This window comes from Artemia franciscana, chromosome 1 (assembly GCF_032884065.1).
Source record: "Artemia franciscana chromosome 1, ASM3288406v1, whole genome shotgun sequence".
NCBI classification, from domain to species: Eukaryota; Metazoa; Arthropoda; class Branchiopoda; order Anostraca; family Artemiidae; genus Artemia; species Artemia franciscana.
The window spans coordinates 53,897,533-53,918,326 of NC_088863.1; the positions used below are offsets into that span (position 1 = coordinate 53,897,533).

Sequence of the window (20,794 nt, forward strand, 5' to 3'; positions counted from 1 at the left end):
GTTGTGTTGAAAATTGGTTAAGATTATTTTTTTGGACTTCGTTGGGTGTGTACCAGCCAAACAAGGGAAAACAATATTTTCAATATTATTGACCATCATTCGCACATGTTTCAGAATAACCCTGTAGTTTTTCAAGCGTGCCAGATTTAATTGAAGATTAATCGCCATTAGTTCAACTCTATGTGCACTGTGTTAATCCTTTCATGTGATCTGTCTGATCCAATGAGGAGTTTTTGACTTCACTTAATTGTTTTGATAGTCTTTTCCTTTCAAGCCGTTGTATTGAAAATTGGTTAAGATTTTTTTTTTTTTTTGCCTTCATTGGGTGTGTACCAGCCAAACAAAGGAAATGGTTATAAACGATAAAACGGAAATTGTGGTTCTTGATTAAGATTTCCAAGAGAGGAATGACAGGGGAAGTTTTATAGGCAAGGGAAAGGGCTAAGAAGCCTTCAGAATGGCTTTAACAAAAAGGTATTATCGGCTTGATATTAGAAATATATATATATATATATATATATATATATATATATATATAATAAATAGTTCAACTAGTACTTGAAGTACTACTTAAGTAAAATTTTGGCAAGCACTTGGTACTTGATACTTAAGTAAGAATTTGTAAAGTACTTATTACTTGATATTTAAGTAAAAAACAATGAGTACTTAATACTTGATACTTAAGTAAAAATTTGGAGTACTTGTTGCAGCACTGATAGAAACACTGCATACCCATTTTCGGTTTTTTCTCACTGACGAGTATATACACGGCTAGATTCGCCATGATGGGGGGAAAGGCCTACTCCTCTCATAAGGCTAGATGTACAGGATAGAATAATTTTTGCTGAAATTATTTTTTACAGTCTCCTGACCTCCTTGGGGAGAGTTCTTTACTTATGTGGCCCCCTATTAAAGAATGGAAATGTCAGCTCTGTGAGAACATTTAAAAGTTACGGGCTAAGGGCAAGCAGTATAATATCCATTGAAACTATTGACCCCTGTTTAAAAAAAATTTCTAAGACTGTATACAGACGCTGAGAGGGGGATGGAGTTTTTTTAGTGAAATTGAGAGTGAATCACTATTATGCTGTGATTCACTTTTTTTATCTTACTGATGCACGAACCGGTATTTCAAAGTTTGGCAAAAACTTTACTATTCAATTTGTGTGCCGGACACAGTGTTTGAACTAAAGCCAAAATGTTAAAGAAATATCTGTGTATGTCAGCTAGTTCTTTTCATATCACCAACAAAATTGCGATTGATTTTTCATAATGATAGTCAATAGATTGCTAGGCTATTAATGTATTTCATCCACTGACTATTCGGTAGTTATTCACTGGCTGAAATGTATCCTATTTGTTCTGTTAATTTTTCATTCTTATTTCTCTATTCTGTACATATGAAAAACTATGTTCTAAGGCTATCACCCGATCCAATAAGTAATTGTTATGCTGCTAAAAAGCATGATTTTGCAAAAACATAAAAAATATGGATGCTCAATACATAATATTTTATGAGACATATATTCAATTTTTAGGTTGAAGAAAATAAGATGTCATTAATAGAGTACAGAAGCGAGTTTTTTTTAGTATATAGCGTTATTTTGCCTGATGAGGAAACAGGGGCACCAATCTCGAAAAAAAAAACATTCTACCCTTAACGTGTTACCATCCCTAAATATCAATCTATTGTTTTGACAATATATTTGTCTTTTTCGTGATTTTGCTTGCTCAGTGATTTCTAATAATTCGTTTTAAGAAATTTTCCTTGCTCACTCTAATTATTTATGGAATTTCCAGTTTTTACATTAACTTTTTGTGATCAAAATTTAAAGAAATTACCTTGACAGCACTCCAAAAGAATAATTTTTTAGTACTACCCATAATAAGCTAGATGATTTGTCTAAAAATACAGATAAAGGGAAAATGTTTATGCTTTTTGTAGATTTTTGTTAGGTTAAAAGCTTTGGAAGATTCACCTCATCATTTTTTTGGAGCAGTAGGAACACTGTCTATAATTTTTGTCATGACCTTTACGTTTTCATAAATCCAACTCAAACTTTTTCATGGAATATTAGCTCTAATTGGTGACAAAATTTAGGTTGTGCCAAAATGTTATCCTTCAATAGTTAAATAGAATATTTTTTAAGTAAACAACACGAGTCAATATGACATTCAGGTTCAAAAGTAAAACCCAAATAATGATAAGACCATAAGCATAACTATCCTTAATAGTGGCTGTTTTTGTGATTATTTATTTGTGCAGATGCAGAGAACTAGGTTATTTACCAGCTCATAAGGAGCGGGAAGAACGGCAGGCTCCTTCTCTTGGAACGTAAATGACCTCGTGCAGTTTTGAGCTATCCTAATGAAAAATTCATCACCGTATGAAAATCCATCACCTCTGTTTACTGTTTTATATTAGAAGATAAACAACCAGTGAACCTTATGGTTTTTAGTTGTTTAATCATTTTTAGTTGTATAATTGGTTTTCCTAGTTGATAGCCTAGTGGAGGTTCTATTTCTGTAAACAGGTTAATGCCAGAATTTGACTAGTTTAAAATTGAACCATAAAAACAATTTTTGAACTTATCTGCAAAATAACATCATCTTTCAGAAAATTTAAAGGACACATACAAGATCTTGCACAAGTTCTTTTTTTTATAGTCTGCTTAGAAGATAAAATATTCCAAAAACCAAGAACTTTTGTTTTTAAGCAACCCTAACATGCACACAAAGCGAACAATAAAAACAACAAGAAAAAAGAACTAGTAAGAAAAGGGCATAGACCCAACTTTTTGAAGTTACCATTGTAATAACAACAATAATATCAAAATAATATTATAATAATAAATTAATTAACAAAATAATAAATTAACACACCATGTGAATGTTACACGTGACTTCAATTTGAAAAAAAAAATAGGCAAAAGAACTAAAAAGTTTTGGCCTCTACTTAAGCAAAATCCTGTTCAACAATTTGAGAGAAAAAAGGAGACATAACACAACACTGATTTTGGCCTCACCTAATAATTAGCGTTCAATATGTAAAGGCTTTGTAATCGAAACGATGATAGATAACTATTATTAAAATTCATGGAACATTTTTTTAAAACAAGTTTTAATTCAAGACATGTACTTACTTCATTTATGACAGCCTACAGTCATCTTATAGATTCTCTAAATAAGGTAATTTTTAGGGATATTGTTTATTAAAAATCAAACCATGCATGCGTAGAGGAGAGGGTGTGGAAGTGGTTAGGTCTAGCAGTCCATCGTATTCTTACTTTAAAGAACAGACGGCTGTTTTTTGCCCAATGGGTTCATCTAGGGTCATTTTCTACCGGAGATCCACTATATCCAAAAAAATTTCTTCTTCTATTTTAAATGAAGTTTTTGGGGTAGTATCAAATCTTCGTCTGCGTTGCCACATTGATTAGTCAAAATAAAAAGGCAAACCTAATCAACTAAACTTGACAATAATTTTGTCCTTGAAAATCAAAATATTTAAAAAGCTTAGATGCAATAGAATAACTAAAACTCCAAAAGAACCTTGTTATCTTGTTTAGTGCCCCATATATTCTTAGCCCCATATGTATATATATATATATATATATATATATATATATATATATATATATATATATATATATATATATATATATATATATATATATATATATATATATATATATATATCTGGTGCCCTATATATCTTTTACTGATTATTCAATCACGTTTCTTTTTTTTACTTTACACTCAATACTACCAAAAATTGCATAACTGCATATGGAGGTCTTTCTAATTAACAATAAGATTTACAATTTTCCCAAGATAGTGACGAATACAACGATTTCTTTATACCTGAATAAAACATTCAATCAAATATAGATTTCAACTGTCTTGCGAAAAGAATCCCCCTATTGTTCTTGTTGTTGTTGAATTTTTTCCTAGTTTTTGATATAATCATCTAATATGATATAAAATACCTATTTGATATGATATAACTAACTTTTTCCATATAGTTTTAACTATTTGTTCCCAGTTAACCAGCTCAGGCAATCAGATTTAACTTCAACTATCCTTGGTACTTTGATTATCTAAATACTTCAGATTTATCTCTTATGCAAGACTTAAATGTCTCGTGTTACAAATCAAGGAAGAGTTTTCCTTGGTACTTATGAAGAATACTTTAATACAAGATTGTAATTACTTTTACTGTTAAGCCAATGGCGATGAAAATATCCCCTCCTAACATTCATCTTTACAATTACCCATTGGTCATAATATAGCCTACAAAATAAGCAGTCGACATAGCAAGAATGTACATAAGCCCCTCCTTTCGTTTCAGGATATATGGGCCCTAAAACAATGTTGCCACTGTGAGCTACTACGAGGCTCAATTTACTGTAAAGGTCTAAGATCTAAGCATAAAAAAGGAATATTATCCAAAGATATAAAGTCATATTTTTAGCGACCTCTTTGGAAATACAGAATTTTTAAGCTAGAAGAAAATAGAATAAAATGAATTGACACGTGCAAAAAAACATGTCAGCCTTTTGCAAGTCAATTTTCCAATAACGATTTCATAGCTACACGAATTTCATTATTTATTTTTATTTATACTTTTTTTATACTGATATCCATAAAATTTTGCCATTGTCTTCAACGGAAAGGCTAGCAGCATTTAAAACCGATAATCCTAATCATGAAAGCCATAAATACGACAACCAATCAAAGAATGGTAGGACCAGACTAAAAACCGGCTTCAAAAAAGACATTTAAACACAAGAGTACCACTTTTCATTTTCAAGAAAAGTGGCTTTTCTTGGAGCAAAAAAAAGGTTTATTTTATGAGTTCTACCTCTTTCTCTGTCTCTCTCTGAAGCAAACTGATTGTGTTGTGAGAGCAACACTTTGGTTTTGTTGTGTATTTTTTTTTTTGTTCTTAGCACTCCAATTTCGGTTTATTCCTAGAAAGTGGTAAGGGTCTAACCACTGCGGTTATAGTGTGTGTGTTGCAACGAATAAAACAACATTATCGGAAATATATGTTGTTTTCATATCGTACTGTTGGACATAGCACTCTATCCTCAAGAGATTTAAAGAAGCGGTAGTCATAAGCATATGATATATCAGATACACAACATAAGTTTGGAAGATATTTCATGAATTATTAGTTGTAAACGGAATCCAAGAGCTTTGTCTTATTGCAGGATGTTCATATTGCCAGTTTAACTTGATATTCGTAATTAATGACAGCAAAACTCTTCAATATAAAGTTTCCTTAAAAGCTGAGGTCATTTTTTAAATGCTGACTCTCTACACTTGGATTTTTGACAGTTATCTTATGATTTAAGACCACCATCTGAAAGGTCAAGGCATACCGATAACCATAAATTTCCCGATTTTAGTTTTAATGACGGGAATGATAATAAACTTGACAAAAGTAATATTTTATGGCCTTAATACCACCAAATATATGCTTGGTCTTTTTTAAGTATTATAAGGATTAACAGCAGTCCAAGTGGAATCCATGTTATTGACACAATAATAAAATATTTAAATGATGGAAGGGTAACAGAGCTCATCTATTATTAATGCTAATTAGTTATTTTCATTTCATAACAGCAGAATGCACAAAATTACGAGCAATTCGCCTTACCAAAAGCGTAGCAGAAAAAACGATTTTAGCCCCCTTTAATTGGGCAACCTATAAGTATTTTATATTGTAAATTCATGTTATTTACTATTCTATGCTGAATTTTAAAAACAAATAATTAATGATAACTGATTTCTAGAAAACATTTAATGTTTCTGTCTTTTAATTATCTTGATTCCAGGGAGCGATATGTGACATAATGTCGCAAGAAAAAAGAGATAGAAAGACTTCTTACCATATAAGGACAAACTTTTGAGCCGGGTCCAAAGACAAGTTCACACTGTCGATTAACACCAAACTTGTTGTATTCCCCTGGCCTTTTTACCACACGTCTTTCTTCCAGTAAATTTACGGATGGTTGGTCGAGTAAACAGTCCCCGTAGCCGGAACTAAAACATTTCAAAGTGTTTGTTGTTTTCCTCATAGGTGAATTTAATGATTCCGAGAGAAGAAAATGATTTTCTTTCACTTGGAAACAGATACCTGGTCAGTACAAGCATTGCGGCTATTTTAAAATAATCACTCTGTATACACCACAAGAAAACACGGCTTGCCTAAACAGAATGACACCTTACTAATAAAGAAAACAGTTTTCTTTCTTCCAAATGAAAGCTTTGTGGTGCATAATTCGATCTTACACCCCAAAAACGATTTCGCTAATATCAAAGATGAAGGCTTATGTTATAAAACGATTTCAAAACATTGGAAGGGGTACAGATTGGAAAAAGTGATAAAAAACGAACAGACAAAATTAAGGAGATTTTGCCAAAAAAAAGACATAAACACTATCAAACAAGGCTTTCTCCATGGGGGGGGGTAGGGGGCTTGAACCTCCCCCTGATGTGTTTTTACGACACGTAAAAACGTAACAAAAATGAACATACACAAATTTTTAGTTTTTTTTTTAGCTTTTTAGCCCCCTCCCCGAAAACCCCCTAATAAAACTAGATACGGCCTTGTTATCAAATAATAAATATAAACATTATTAAATAAACAATATAAAAAGACAATTATGTGTGTGTCTTTGGGGAGGAGGGGGGGTCAGGCAAAAATCCCTATCATTCGTATGTTCATGATAGACTCTTAAAGATATGAGACTAAAATTCATCCCTTACTTTGATTATAATTCCGCAAGACAAAAAGTTGCTATGAGTCCAATTTAAGCTGAAAATTAGCCCGTGAATTTCCATTTGCTGTAAAATAAAACAAATTCATCATAACAACCAGAATTACTAAAAAATGTAATTAAATGCAGAATGACAGCTTAATATATTTGACATTCATTTGTGAAATCGGCAATTTTGTGTTTATTAACGGTATGGAAGGCAAAATGTTTAAGATGTATTTTGTTTTCAGTAAACCGCAAATGACGTCATTGTCGTTACAACACATTGGGGACGTTAGCCCTGAAAGTAAAGAGCAATATTAAAACTCAAAATGAACGAATAGTATTCCGTGTGTGAAGGGTTTACCCCTCCTTAATACCTTGTTCTTCATGCTAAAGTTTTTAGCACTTTTAATAAGGCTTTCTATTCTAATTTAAGCTTCCTTGTATTTAAGCAGCCGTTCTTAAAAACTGAGAAGTGTAGTTAAACTTTGGGGTAAAGAGCACGGTAGCCTATTGAGGAGGAGACAAACCCTTAATATACGGAATAATTTCTTTTTGTTTTGAGTTTTAATGTTGCTCCTAACTTTCAGTTAAAAAATGGCTTATTTTTATTTAGTTTCTGATAGTTTTTCAGATAATACCGGTAAATCTGGCATATCCTTCATGAAAAACTCCCCACACTAACGGAAAACTCCTCCATGGAAAGTTCATCTCCCGTGAAGTACACCCCCTCCATAAAAATCCTTCAAGACAATTCCATCCTCACTGAAAATCCTTCCCTTTGTAAAATTTATTTGCAGAAGATTCAGCCTGAGAAATTCTCCCTAGCAAACTTTTATTTGAGAAGGACTTTAAGTTTGAATCGTTTTTCCGACAACTCCAGAAACCCCACTCCCGAGGAAATGATATCCCAGAAAATCAAAAACGCTGGAAATCTCTCAGGACAATTCCCCCGGAACACATCCAAAAACAAAATTTAATAGGCAAAGAGAAAGTAAGACAAATGAAAATAATTTCGTATAGGAATTCTGTCAAATCCCGTCAGGACAAAATTTCCCTTGTAAATCTAACCCCTTGAAATTTCCCTCCACACGGAAAACTAACCTCGTGGAAACCCAGACCGAGATCGAAATTCCCCCTTCCAAAAAATGTACGTATACTTCCGAATAACAAATACTATGCGTAAGCATTGGGCAAAGTTTTAAAACTTAACGATATATCCCCAGAGACTGAGGGGGAGTATGTTATTTCAAAAGACAGTTTGGGACTTTTCATCTCTGCTGAACAAAATGGTTACCTCAAAATTTGGATCAGATTATTTTTGGGGGAAAGTACGTGGGAGGGAGGCTAGTTGCCTTCCAATCTTTTTGGTCACTTAAAAGGACACTACAGCTTTAATTTTTTTCAAATGAGTTCTCTCCGAATTTCCTAAGACAATTGGCTTAATACGGTCACCCCTGGAAAAAATTAAAACCATCCGTGGTCTTTCTTCTGACAAAGAAATAGAGAATTCCACATTTTTGTAGATAAGAACTTTAAACCTTTACAGTCGGGTTCTTGAACACGTTGAATCTGATGCTGTGATTCAAATACATCACACCACATTATAAATTCGATATATAATAGATATATAAAATTTATATAAATAAACTTAACATATCTATTGGATCCAATTTATTTTTTTTTTATTTCGGTTGCCATTGAGACGTGTCGCTCCTTACCTACAGTTCTTTACGATGATCTGTTTGATACTGGACGAAATTCAGCAACTAGTTTCGATAATAATTGTACAATAGAGCTCTTGATGAATGGGTACTTGGAATATTCTTCAAATAAATAAACTGAATACTCGCCCAATCTTCAGGGTTAAAGCCATTCTGACCAATATCAGAAGTAGATCAAGAGCAAAATCTTGAGGGAGTTCCAATGTGACAAGAGCAACAATGAATAAAATCTTAAGGGGGGGTTTGACAAAGGGACCAATAATTGACCAAATTGAGCGATTTATTCTAAAGAAAGAGTGAAAAAAATAAAATACAGAGAAAGGCGGTGCCACAAAAAATCATTAAGGGCCTTGAAAAAATAATGGGAGCCCCCAGCCCCTTCTGGATGCACCAGTGACCAATATCCTGTTAAGAAGCTTATACATTAGTCCCCTAGGAGCTCATTTGATATTACAGATAAACATCTTTTGAAAACCTTGAATGGACATGAACGTAGTGTTTTCTATTTAGTTCACCATCCCCCTAAATAGGCCCTGGAAATCAAAATTTAATACCATTAGAGTTCCTGAGATATTGCAGATACGTCCTTTTTACCATATGGATGAACATAGGGTCCTTTAATTCTACTCAACACCCCCCCCCAAAAAAAAAAATTTCAGAATTAACCCTCCCCCAACTCCCCCAAAGAGAGCGGATCTGTTCTGATTAGTCAATCATGTATCAAGGACTTGTGTTTTTTTTTTAGATTTTAGGTTTTCTCCACCCTAACTTTCCCCAATGTCACCTGATCCGGTCGGGATTTAAAATAAGAGCTCTGAGACACGATATCCTTCCCAACATCAAATTTCATTTAGATCGTATCATCCGTTCGTAAGTTAAAAATACCTCCTTTTTTCTAATTTTCGCGATTTAACCGTCCCCCCACTCTCCCCTTGTAAATAATAAAGGAAACCAAAGATTATGTTTTATTTATTCGTATATAACGGTAGTAATTATAGCAGTAGAGACTATAGAGGTATTTCGTCAAATCTTACTCTGGTCAGTTGAGTCCCTTTTTTTGATTCGACCAGCTAAATCTACCTCCTTTTTGGCATAAATGAAGTAGAGGAAAGCTCAGCAAGCTCAGGTCCTATATTGTTTCTTTCTTGCTGGAGTTTTGTAGCCCTCTGTACTTGTCTTTATATTACTTGATTCCATGCAAGATCGATGTTAAAAGACAAAATTCCTAAGCAACAGGACTCCCACTTTTTTTATTGTTTTTAACAGGGGCTTTAGCAGATAAAAAATTAGTACCAAATAAGTAAGTGCCTTTTTATTCTCTTTTGTCGAGCCGTTCGCTTATCATCTGTGAACTCCTTCCGTTTTTTATTTTTTGTTTTTGAGTAAATTTTTTGAAGCATGTGTCCTCCAATTTTCACTCATTAAATCTAAAATCACAATGAATAGCATCTAAAAAAAAGTCGCGGGGGAGTGGCATCGGCGACTTCGTGTCATTGCTTATAATTTTTGATTTGTGAACCTTTTCTTTCTTGGGATTAACGACATTTGTGACAACAAAGGTCCTTGCGTCGGTGGCGTATTTCCATTATTCAGTAATTTGAAATGTCGAAGCGCGTGTTTCCTCAACACATAATTTGAAATATTCCAACGCCTGCTATAATCGTCAAAACGCACAAATGTTCATCGAACGACAGAACGGTTTTGAAGATTGACGACCCAGGGCCTTTACGATTCCAGGACATTTGTTTAAATCCACCCCCCGAAAATAAAATCCTGGTAAAGGGTCAATATGTTGGCAAGTTCTTCAGTCTAAAACTTTTGGGAAAGTCTCATTCATTTTATTTTATTAAATATATATTTTTTTTAGTTGCAAAGACATCAAGGACGTCCCAAATATGATGTTTGAAAAAGAATATCTACATGGACTCCGAGGCAGATTTGTATTCAGATGTGAATCCTGCAAAGAGGAGGAGTCAGTATTGACCGAAGCTCCTCCATCATGAAAAAAACATAAAAATGCGCCACAAGCATAAGACAGAGTGACTAAAAACTTAAATCGTGAGATGGTCCTGGGAGCAATAAATGCTCGACTTACGCAGGCCAAGATTGAGGAGCGTTTTTATACATTAGGACTACATATTCCAGCGTCTGCAGTGTTTTCAAAGTACGAGCGCGAAATCTGCGAGAAAACAGAAAAACTCCTTGCCGAATATTTATTACAAAATGGAAAAGCAGAAAGAGAGGCAGCTTTGAGAGCTGGAGAAGGGTTTGACCACGAGGGTCTGGTGCAGACAACTGTAATTGTTGATGGAAGTTGCTGCACGCGAAGCTAAGGGACTCGTTACAGAGCTTTATCTGGATGTGGTGTGGTGATTAGATACTACTCTAAGAAGCTGCTCCACATTGGAGTTTGAAACAAGTTTTGTGCTATGTTCTTCCGTTACATAAATTCGGAAAAACACATTAAATTCGGTTAATTACATAAAGCGGACACAATAGTAGAGGCATTTCGCTTAGTTCCAACAATGCACAAACTAAAATATAAGAGGTTCGTTGCTGATGGAGACTCCAACTTGTATAATGAGTTGATCGCTAAGGTTCCATACGGACGGATGATTGAGAAAGTGGAATGCGTAAATCATGCCTGCAAATGCCTTACTTTGCGATTGTATAACAAAAGGAAGACTGGTGGCCAAGAATGCTCGAAAAGGCTAACTCCAATAAGGATTAAAAAGCTAAGTGGGTACGCCCGGGCAACCATCATCCGAATTAGCCAAGAAGGCAAAGGCGCAAAAGAACTAATAGAGGCTCTTAATGCCATTCCTCACCATTTCTTCAGAGGTGATCACACAAAATGCCCTGGGCTCTGTAAAGACTCAGGTAGCAAAGTGCCTCTTACAGATTGTCCCTCTATGATATTCCTCTGCCATGTCCTACAAGCATTTGAGACTCTAACAAGAAGAGCGCGACTACTGATTGGGAATAGTACAAGCAACTTGGCTGAGTACTTTATGAGTATAGTTGCAAAATAAATAGGAGGGAAGCAATTCCTCGTGACTCAAAATGGTCGATATAATGCTTGAGTAGCAGCTGCTGGTGTTAAATATAGTAAAGGAGAGCTAGGAAGGCTTCATATATTTAGAATTATCACAGGAAGGATACCACCTCGAGCGTTGACAAAACTTTCAATGAGGAAATCTAGGCTAAGAGCTCTAAAGAAGAGGGCTCGAAAGTCAATGACTTGTCGCAATGAAATACCGAAGAAGAAGAAAGTAAATGGGCCTGATGGGAAGTATGGGCCAAACGCAGCAACTCCAAATCTTGCAGCTGTTGATTTCGAAATAATGAAGAGTGCCTTTTTACAACGACTAGAGTGCAGCACTGAACAAATTCAAGAAATAGAAGCTGGGGCTCGCCTACAAGGACAAGACGACGGAAGCTGGTCAGCAGTAAGCAGGGACAGAATAACGGCTTCATGGGCCGGAACTATATCCAAGCGAAGGACAAAGATTGTAACCCCCTTGGTGCAAAAACTTCTTTATGCGCCATCAAAAGTGACTAAAGCAATGATTTAAGGGCATACATTTGAACCAGTAGCTGCAAAAAAGTTTGAAGAATCGACCAGATTTAAAGTGGAGCGATGCAGTTTTTTTGTACACTATGAGCATGGCTTCATTGGTGCCAGTCCGGATTACTTGTAATTATGCCGTGCAAAAAAAGAGCACTTTTGGAAATAAAGTGTCCAGAAACTGCGAAAAATTTGGGGATAGGCGAGTGGATAAAGAACCGAAAAGAGGCTAAGATGGACTGTTGCATGGAAGTTGGAAATAATGGACTGGTCAACCTCAAACGGGAACAAGACTACTTTTACCAAGTGCAATGTCAGCTTGAAGGTGCTATGCAAGATACTTGCTTTTTCATGATTTTTACCCAGAAGGACTTCTACATTGAGAAGATAGACCGCGATCCAGGCTTTTGGACCGAAAAGATTTTTCCCGAGCTAAAAGGATTCTTCATGGATGCTTTGATCCCAGAGCTTGTCGATCCCAGAGTTCCATGGGGGCTTCCAATACGAGAGCCGTACTTATAAGATTAATCGTCTAGTACCGGTAACAGGATAATTCATTTTCATTACATTCTATCCTGCCTTGTATTTACACACTTAATTGTATTATCATTAAAATAAAATGCCTTTGTTTATATTGCTTGTCCTCCAACTTTATCAAACAGTTCGTGGTAACGAACTGTAATAAGGAGCGACCCGGCTCAATAGTAACCAATACTCTAAAAAATGGAATTTTGATACTAATAGCTACATCAAAAGAATCGCATTTTAATGCTGATTTTAAATATATAAGCATCATCAAGTTTAGTCTTACCCATCAAAAGTTGCGAGCCTAAGAAAATTTGCTTTATTTTAGAAAATAGGGGGAAACAACCCCTAAAAATCTTAAAATCTTAACGAAAATTACACCATCAGATTCAACGTATCAGAGAACCTTATTGCAGAAGTTTCAAGCTCCTATCTACAAAAATGTGGAATTTTGTATTTTTGTCAGAAGGTAGATCACAGATGCGTGTTTGTTAGTTTGTTTATTTTGCTGTTGTTTTTTTTCCAGGGGTGATCGTATCAACCCAGTGGTCCTAGAATCTTGCGAGAGGGCTCATTCTAACGGAAATTAAAAGTTCTAGTGCCCTTTTTAAGAGACCAAAGAAATCGGAGGGCACCTAGGCCCCCATCCCACGCTAATTATTTTCCAAAGTCACCGGATCAAAATTCTGAGATAGCCATTTTATTCAACGTAGTCGAAAATCCTTATAAACTATGTCTTTTGAGACGACTTACTCCCCCACAGTCCCCGTGGGAGGGGCTACAAGTTACAAACAGGGTAGTGTACAGACGTTTTCAGGGGCGTTTTCATTTGGTTGGGGGCAGGGGTTGAGAAGAGGGTAAAATGTTGGGGGATCTTTTCATGGAGGAATTTGTCATGGGGGAAGAAAATTTCCATGAAGGGAGCGCAGGATTTTCTAGCATTTTCTAAAAAACAATGAAAAAATAAATATGACAAAGTTTTGTCAGCTGAAAGAAAGGAGCAGCATTAAAACTTAAAAGGAACAGAAATTATTACACATATGAGGGGCTCACCTCCTCCTAATACCTCGCTCTTTACGCTAAAGTATTTTCAGAAATTTCAACTATTTATTCTATGGCTTTTGTGATTCAGGGGTCATTCTTAAGAAATTGTGACAAAATTTTAGCTTTAGCGTGAAGAGCGAGGTATTGACGAGGAGGTGAACCCCCTCATATATGTAATAAAAATATGAGAATACAGAGGTTCGTTACGTAAGCTAATTTGTAAGTTATGTATATCTTTAACTAATAAAATTTATTTTTACTAATAATTTTACTAATAAAAACATTCGTAAAAAATTTGAAAGTTTTAGTTGCCTTTTTAAATAACCAAATTATCGGAGACCTCCTTCCCCGAGCCTTTTTTTCTCAAAACCATTCGATCTAAACTATGAGAAAGCCATTTAGCTAAAAAAATATGCAAATTTCGTTTTAATTATTCATCTGCGGAGAGCATAAATCAAAACAACCATTGATTCAAAAACGTTCAGAAATTAAATTAAATAAAAACAAGTATTTTTTTACTAAAGTAAGGAGTGACATTAAAACAAAAAACGAACAGAAATTACTTCATATATGAAAGGGGCTGCTTCCTCATCAACGCCCCGCTCTTCACGCTAAAGACTGACTCTTTCTCTTAACTCTATTTTTTAAAACAGTAAAAAACTTTAGCGTAAAGAGTGGGGCGTTCACGAGGAAGCAGTCCCTTTCATATACGAAGTAATTTCTGTTCGTTTTAATGTCACTCCTTACTTTCAGTTATTTTTTTTTTTATTTAATTCGTAAGAAAACTTTGGTTTTCTAAGAATCCTCGAAGAAAGCTTTCAACTAAATTTGGTGTTTAGTTTCGAATAAATCGACTGAGGTATTTTCAATAGCCTATTCTATTATTTGTAAGTTGTTTGTAAAAAGTGGAAAAAACAATAAATTTTAAAATGCACTCCATGCATGCCGTCACAGTTCCATATACATGGGTATTTTGTACTTGAGAATGATAGTGCTCTTTTGCTCATTTTCTCTTCTCCCTTTGTCGGTAACCAAGTTTCGCAAGACGCAACCAAATATATTACTATTTCTCGGCTGAGGCATCTCGCCAAAGGAAGCTGTCTATCAAAACCTTTCACAAGACTTGATAATTGGTGCTATTTGAAGTTTTGACAATTGACGGTCTCTAGAGAATTAAAAGACAGAAGTCTAAGCTAACTTCAATTTTGAAGCTCGATGTTTTCAAGTTCACTTAATCACGGCCTTAATTTTCTTAAAATATTTGATCATTTGTTAAACTTGGGGTTTAGTTTTCATAAAAAACACAAATGGTCTAAACATTTCTTATTTCATTAAAAATATTCGAGCATTAAAGAAACCTGGGCTCAAGTTTTGAGAAATTAGAACACATACGTTTACATGCATTTGATTTATAAATAAGATTTGGCCATTTAAGAAAATTGGGTTTATTTTTCATAAAAATAACACACACGGTAATAATACATCTGAATTTATTAAGAACGTTTGACTATTTAAAAAACTTGGGTTTTAGTTTTCATAAAAAGGATCGCACATGGTTATATAACATTTTACTATACTGAAAATATTTGAGTAGTTAGAAACATTGGTTTTATTTTAGAAAAATTAGGATGAATATGGTTAAAATACATTTAATTTTATTATAAATATTTGATCATTTAAGAAATTAATGTTTTATTTTCATAAAGAGCAATGCATACGGTTAGTACATCTGATTTTCATCAATAATATTTCATCATTTAAGAAACTTGACGTTAATTTTTTTGTGAAAAGAAACGCACGGGATTAAAATATACCATGTCTTATTAGTAATATTTGATCACTTACGAAACTTAGGTTTTCAGTTTTCAAACAGTTCGTGGTAACGAACTGTAGTAAGGAGCGACCCGGCTCAATAGTAACCAAAACTCTAAAAAATTGAACTTTGATATCAATAGCTACATCAAAAGAATCGCATTTTAATGCTGATTTTAAATATATAAGTTTCATCAAGTTTAGTCTTACCTATCAAAAGTTACGAGCCTGAGAAAATTTGCCTTATTTAGGGAAAAAGGGGAAAACACCCCCTAAAAGTGGTAGGATCTTAACGAAAATGACACCATCAGATTCAGCGTATCAGAGAACCATACTGTAGAAGTTTCAAGCTCCTACCTACAAAAAAGTGGAATTTTGTATTTTTTGCCAGAAGACAAATCACGGGTGCGTGTTTATTTGTTTGTTTTTTTTTTTTGTTTGTTTTTTTTTTCTTTTCCCCAGGGGTCATCGTATCGACCAAGTGGTCCTAAAATGCCGCAAGAGAGCTCATTCTAACGGAAATGAAAAGTTCTAGTGCCCTTTTTAAGTGACCAAAAAAATTGGAGGGCATCTAGGCCCCCTCCCACGCTCATTGTTTTCCCAAAGTCAACGGATCAAAATTTTGAGATTGCCATTTTGTTCAGCATAGTCGAAAACCATAATAACTATGTCTTTGGGGATGACTTACTCCCCCACAGTCCCTGGGGGTGGGGCTGCAAGTTACAAACTTTGACCAGTGTTTACATATAGTAATGGTTATTGGGAAGTGTACAGACGTTTTTAGGGGGATTTTATTTTGTTTGGGGGTGGTGCTGAGGGGGATGGGCTATGTTGGAGGATCTTTCCTTGGAGGAATCTGTCATGGGGGAAGAAAAATTCAATGACAAGGGCGCAGGATTCTCTAGCATTACTATAAGAAAACAATGAAAAATAAACATGAAAACGTTTTTTCAAATGAAAGGAAGAAGTAGCATTGAAACTTAAAACGAACAGAGATTATTACGCATATGAGGGGTTCTAAAAATACTTTAGCATAAAGAGCGAGGTATTTAGGAGGAGATAAATACCTTGCTCTTTATGCTAAAGTATTTTTAGTAATTTCAACTATTTATTCTACGGCCTTTCTGATTCAGGGGTCATTCTTAAAGAATTGGGACAAAACTTACGATTTAGTGTAAAGAGCGAGGTATTAACGAGGGTACAAACCCCCTCGTATACACAATAAAAATATAAGGTTATGAAAGTTTGTTACGTAAGTTAATTCTTAAGTTACGTATATTTTTTACTAATAAAAACGTTCATTAAAAATTAAAAGTTCTAGTTGCCTTTTTAAGTAACCGAAAAAATTGGAGGGCAACTAGGCCTCCTTCTCCACCCCTTATTTCTCAAAATCGTCTGATCAAAACTAAGAGAAAACCATTTAGCTAAAAAAAAATTAATATACAAATTTCATTTTAATAATTTATGTGCGGACAGCCAAAACTAAACATGCATTAGTTCAAAAACGTTCAGAAATTAAATAAAAAAAACTAATTTTTTTAGCTGAAAGTAAGGAGCGACATTAAAACTTAAAACGAACAGAAATTACTCCGTATATGAAATGAGTTGTCCCCTCCACAATCCCTCGCTCTTTACGCTAAAGTTTGACTCTTTGCCACAATTCTACTTTTTAAAACAATTAAAAGCTTTAGCGTAAAGAGCGAGGAATTTTGGAGGGGACAACTCATTTCATATACGGAGTAATTTCTGTTCGTTTTAAGTTTTAATGTCGCTCCTTACTTTCAGCTAAAAAAATTAGTTTTTTTTATTTAATCATTAAAAGAAGGCACACTGTTAAAACACATATTATTTGATCATTTTATGATCAAATATTAATATATAATCATTTGAGAAACTAAGGTTTTAGTTTTCATAAAAAGCAACACATACGGTTAGAATGTGTCTGATTTTCATTAACAATACTTGAGCATTTAAGAAACTTGGTTTTAGTTTTAAGAAAAACGAGCAGAGATGTTTAGAATACATCTGATCTTATTAATAACATTTTCTTATTTAAGATACTTCGGTTTTAGTTTTCATAAAAAGAACACACATGGTTACAATGTGTCTTAAACAAATAGCAACGCATATGGTTAAAGTCAGACTGACCATTTAAGAAAGTTGGGCTTTAGTTTTCATAAACACAAGTGCACACGGTCAAAATACACCTGAATCTATTAATAATAGTTTATCATTCAAGAAACTTTGGTTTTAGTTTCCATAGAAAGGAAAACACACGGTTAAAACACATCTGGTTTATTAAAAATATTTGGGCATTTAAGAAACTTGGGTTTTAGATTCAAACATTAGAATACATATAGAAAAAATACATTTGATTTTATTAATAGTATTTGTTCGTTTGCGAAGCTTGGGGTCTAGTTTGTACCTAGTCTAGAATGTATACGGTTAAAGCAAATGTTATTTCATTTAAAATGTTTGACCATCAAAGAATCTTCGGTTTTAGATTTCAGATATAAGAACACAAAGGTTTAAAATGCATCTTATTTATTAATAAAATATAATCATTTAAGAAAATTTGGTTTTAGTTTTCATAAAAAGAGAGAAAACAGTTAAAGCTCACCTGATTTTATTATTGATATTTAATCAATTAAGCTACTTTGGTTTTAGTTTTCATAAGAAGGAACCCGCACAGTTCAAATACATATCAATTAAAATAATTATGGTTAAAGTATATTTGATTTTATTAAAGATACTTGACTATTTTAAAAACTAAGATTTTAATTTTTATTAAAGCAGTGCATACGGTTAGAATACATTTGGTAATTATTAATATAATTTGATAATTAAAAGAACTTGGCGTTTATTTTTCAAGAAAAGACGCATACGGTTAAAATACATCTTGTTTCATTAGGAATATATCAGCATTTAAGAAACTTGGGATTTAGTTTTTTTAATTAAAAACCCTGATGGTTAAAATACATCTAATTTTATTAATAATATTTGATCACTTAAGAAACTTGGGTTTTTAGTTTTAAAGCAAAGAAGGCACCTGGTTAAAATACATCTTTTTTATTAATAATATTTGATCATTTGAGACACTTGAGGTTTATTTTTCACAAGTAAAAAGAAAGAAAATGGTTAAAAATATCTTCTTTTATTAAAAACATTTGAGCATTTAAGGAACTTTGGCTTTAGTTTTCAGAAATAAGAACACACATGTTTAAAATACATCTAATTTGTTAATCATGTTTGATCATTAAGAAAACTTGGGTTTTAGTTTTCATACAAAAAGCGCACCTATGGATTTTACGCATCTGATTTTATTTATAATATTTAATCATTTAAAAAACTTGGGTTTTAGTTTTCATAAAAGGGAGCGCACAAGGCTAAAATAAATCTTACCACATTAAAAATGTTTGAGTAGTAAAGAAACTTGAGATTTAGTTTTTTAAAAAAAGGGAGTATATGGTTAAAATAAAATTGATTATATTAAAAATATTTGATCATTTAAGAAGCTAAAGTTTTAGTTTTCATAAGAAGCGAGGCATACACCTAGCGTATATCTGATTTTCATTAATAATATGTGGGCATATAAGAAACTTGGGTTTTAGATTCAGAAATAAGAACACATTAGGTTAAAATGCTTCTGATTTATTAGTAATATAATAATATTTGATCTTTTGAGATACTTGGGGCTTAGCTTTCATAGGGAAAAAGAACATAAACGGTTAAAAAACCATTTTATTTATTGAAAAATATTTGAACATTAAGGAGCCTAGGCTTTAGTTTTCAGAAATATGAACCTACACGTTTAAAATGTATCTAATTTATTAATCGTATTTGATTAATAAGGAAACTTGGGTTTTAGTTTTAATAAAAAAGAAGAGCGCAAATGGAGAAATGTGTCTGAATTTACTTGTAATTTTTGATCATTCAAGAAATTTGGGTTTTAGTTTTCATAAAAGGAACGATAAAACCTTTTTTCATAAAAGGTTCAAATACATATTACCGCATTGAGAATAGTAGTTAAGAAACTTGGGTTTTAGTTTTGATTAATAAGGACGCATATGGTTAAAGTACATTTGATTTTATTAAAAATATTCCATCATTTAAGAAACTAAGGTTTTACTTTTCATAAAAAGCGACCCATACAATTAGGATATATCTGATTTACATTAATAAAATTTGAGCATTTAAGAAACTTTGCTTTAGTTTTAAGAAATAAGACCACACAAGTTTAAAATATATTTTATCATTTAAGAAACATGTGTTTTAGTTTTAATAAAAAGGAACGCACGAAATGTATCTTATTTAATAGAAATATTTTTTTAAATATCTTTAAGAAACACGAGCTTAGGTTTTGACAAATAACAAGGCACATGGTTAAAGTCATATTGATCATATAAGAAACTTGGGTTTTAGTTTTCATAGAAAAGCGCACACGGCTAAATTACATCTAATTTCGTTAATAGCATTCGATCTTTTAAGAAATTTTGGTTTTAGTTTTCATAGAAAGGAACGATAGCGGTTAAAATATATCTTACTGTATTAAAAACTATATTAAAAACTCACTATAGCCTTGAAAATTAAGGACGTTTGTGGTTAAAGTATATTTGATTTTATTAAAAATATTAGAACATTTAAGAAACTAAGGTTGTTGTTCCCATAAAAAGCAATACATACTGTTAAAATACATCTGATTTTTATTATAATATTTGTTGATTTAAGAAACTTGGTATTTAGTTTTCATGAAAAGAAACGCACACGGTTAAAATATATCTTGTTTTATTAGAAATATTCATCATTTATGAAACTTAGGTTTTACATCAAGAAACAAAAAGAAATACAGATAAAATACACATGATTTTTTTTAATAATATTTCATCATTTGAGAAGCTTGGAGTTAAGTTTTCATGAGGAAAAAGAACGGACACGGTTAAACCATATCTTATTTTAGTATTAAAGAAACTCGGGCTTTATTCTATACAAATTAGAATACGAATGTTTAAAATAAATTTGATTAAAAAAAAACTCTATCAATTAAAAATGTTTGGTTTCAGTTTTTATAAAACAAGAGCAAACACGGTTAGAATACATCTGATTTTGTTCACCATATTTGATCATTTAACAAACTTGGGTTTTAGTTTTCATAAAAAAGAACATACATGGTTAAAAAGCATCGTACTTTATCAAAAATATTTGAATAGTTAAGAAGCATAAGTTTTAGCTTAAGAGACAGAAATTTTTCTCATTTTGTTAGAAATCTATAAGCAACTAATGAAGTTAGGGTTTCTTCTGAAATGTAAACACTCAAAGTTAGAATGCATATGATTTTATTGGAAATACCTGAT

At 33.0% G+C, this 20,794-nt stretch overlaps 1 protein-coding gene across 7 annotated transcripts in view; it reads right to left on the minus strand.

The window, feature by feature from the left end:
- LOC136031369 (A disintegrin and metalloproteinase with thrombospondin motifs 9-like) overlaps nt 1–20,794 on the minus strand; it is a 466,037-nt gene that overhangs the window by 284,199 nt on the left and 161,044 nt on the right. For all 7 annotated transcript variants that reach the window (XM_065710922.1, XM_065710894.1, XM_065710885.1 and 4 more), the window contains one exon: nt 5,898–6,051. In XM_065710922.1, the coding sequence (XP_065566994.1) occupies nt 5,898–6,051 (154 nt within the window). The remainder of the gene's footprint in view (nt 1–5,897; nt 6,052–20,794) is intronic.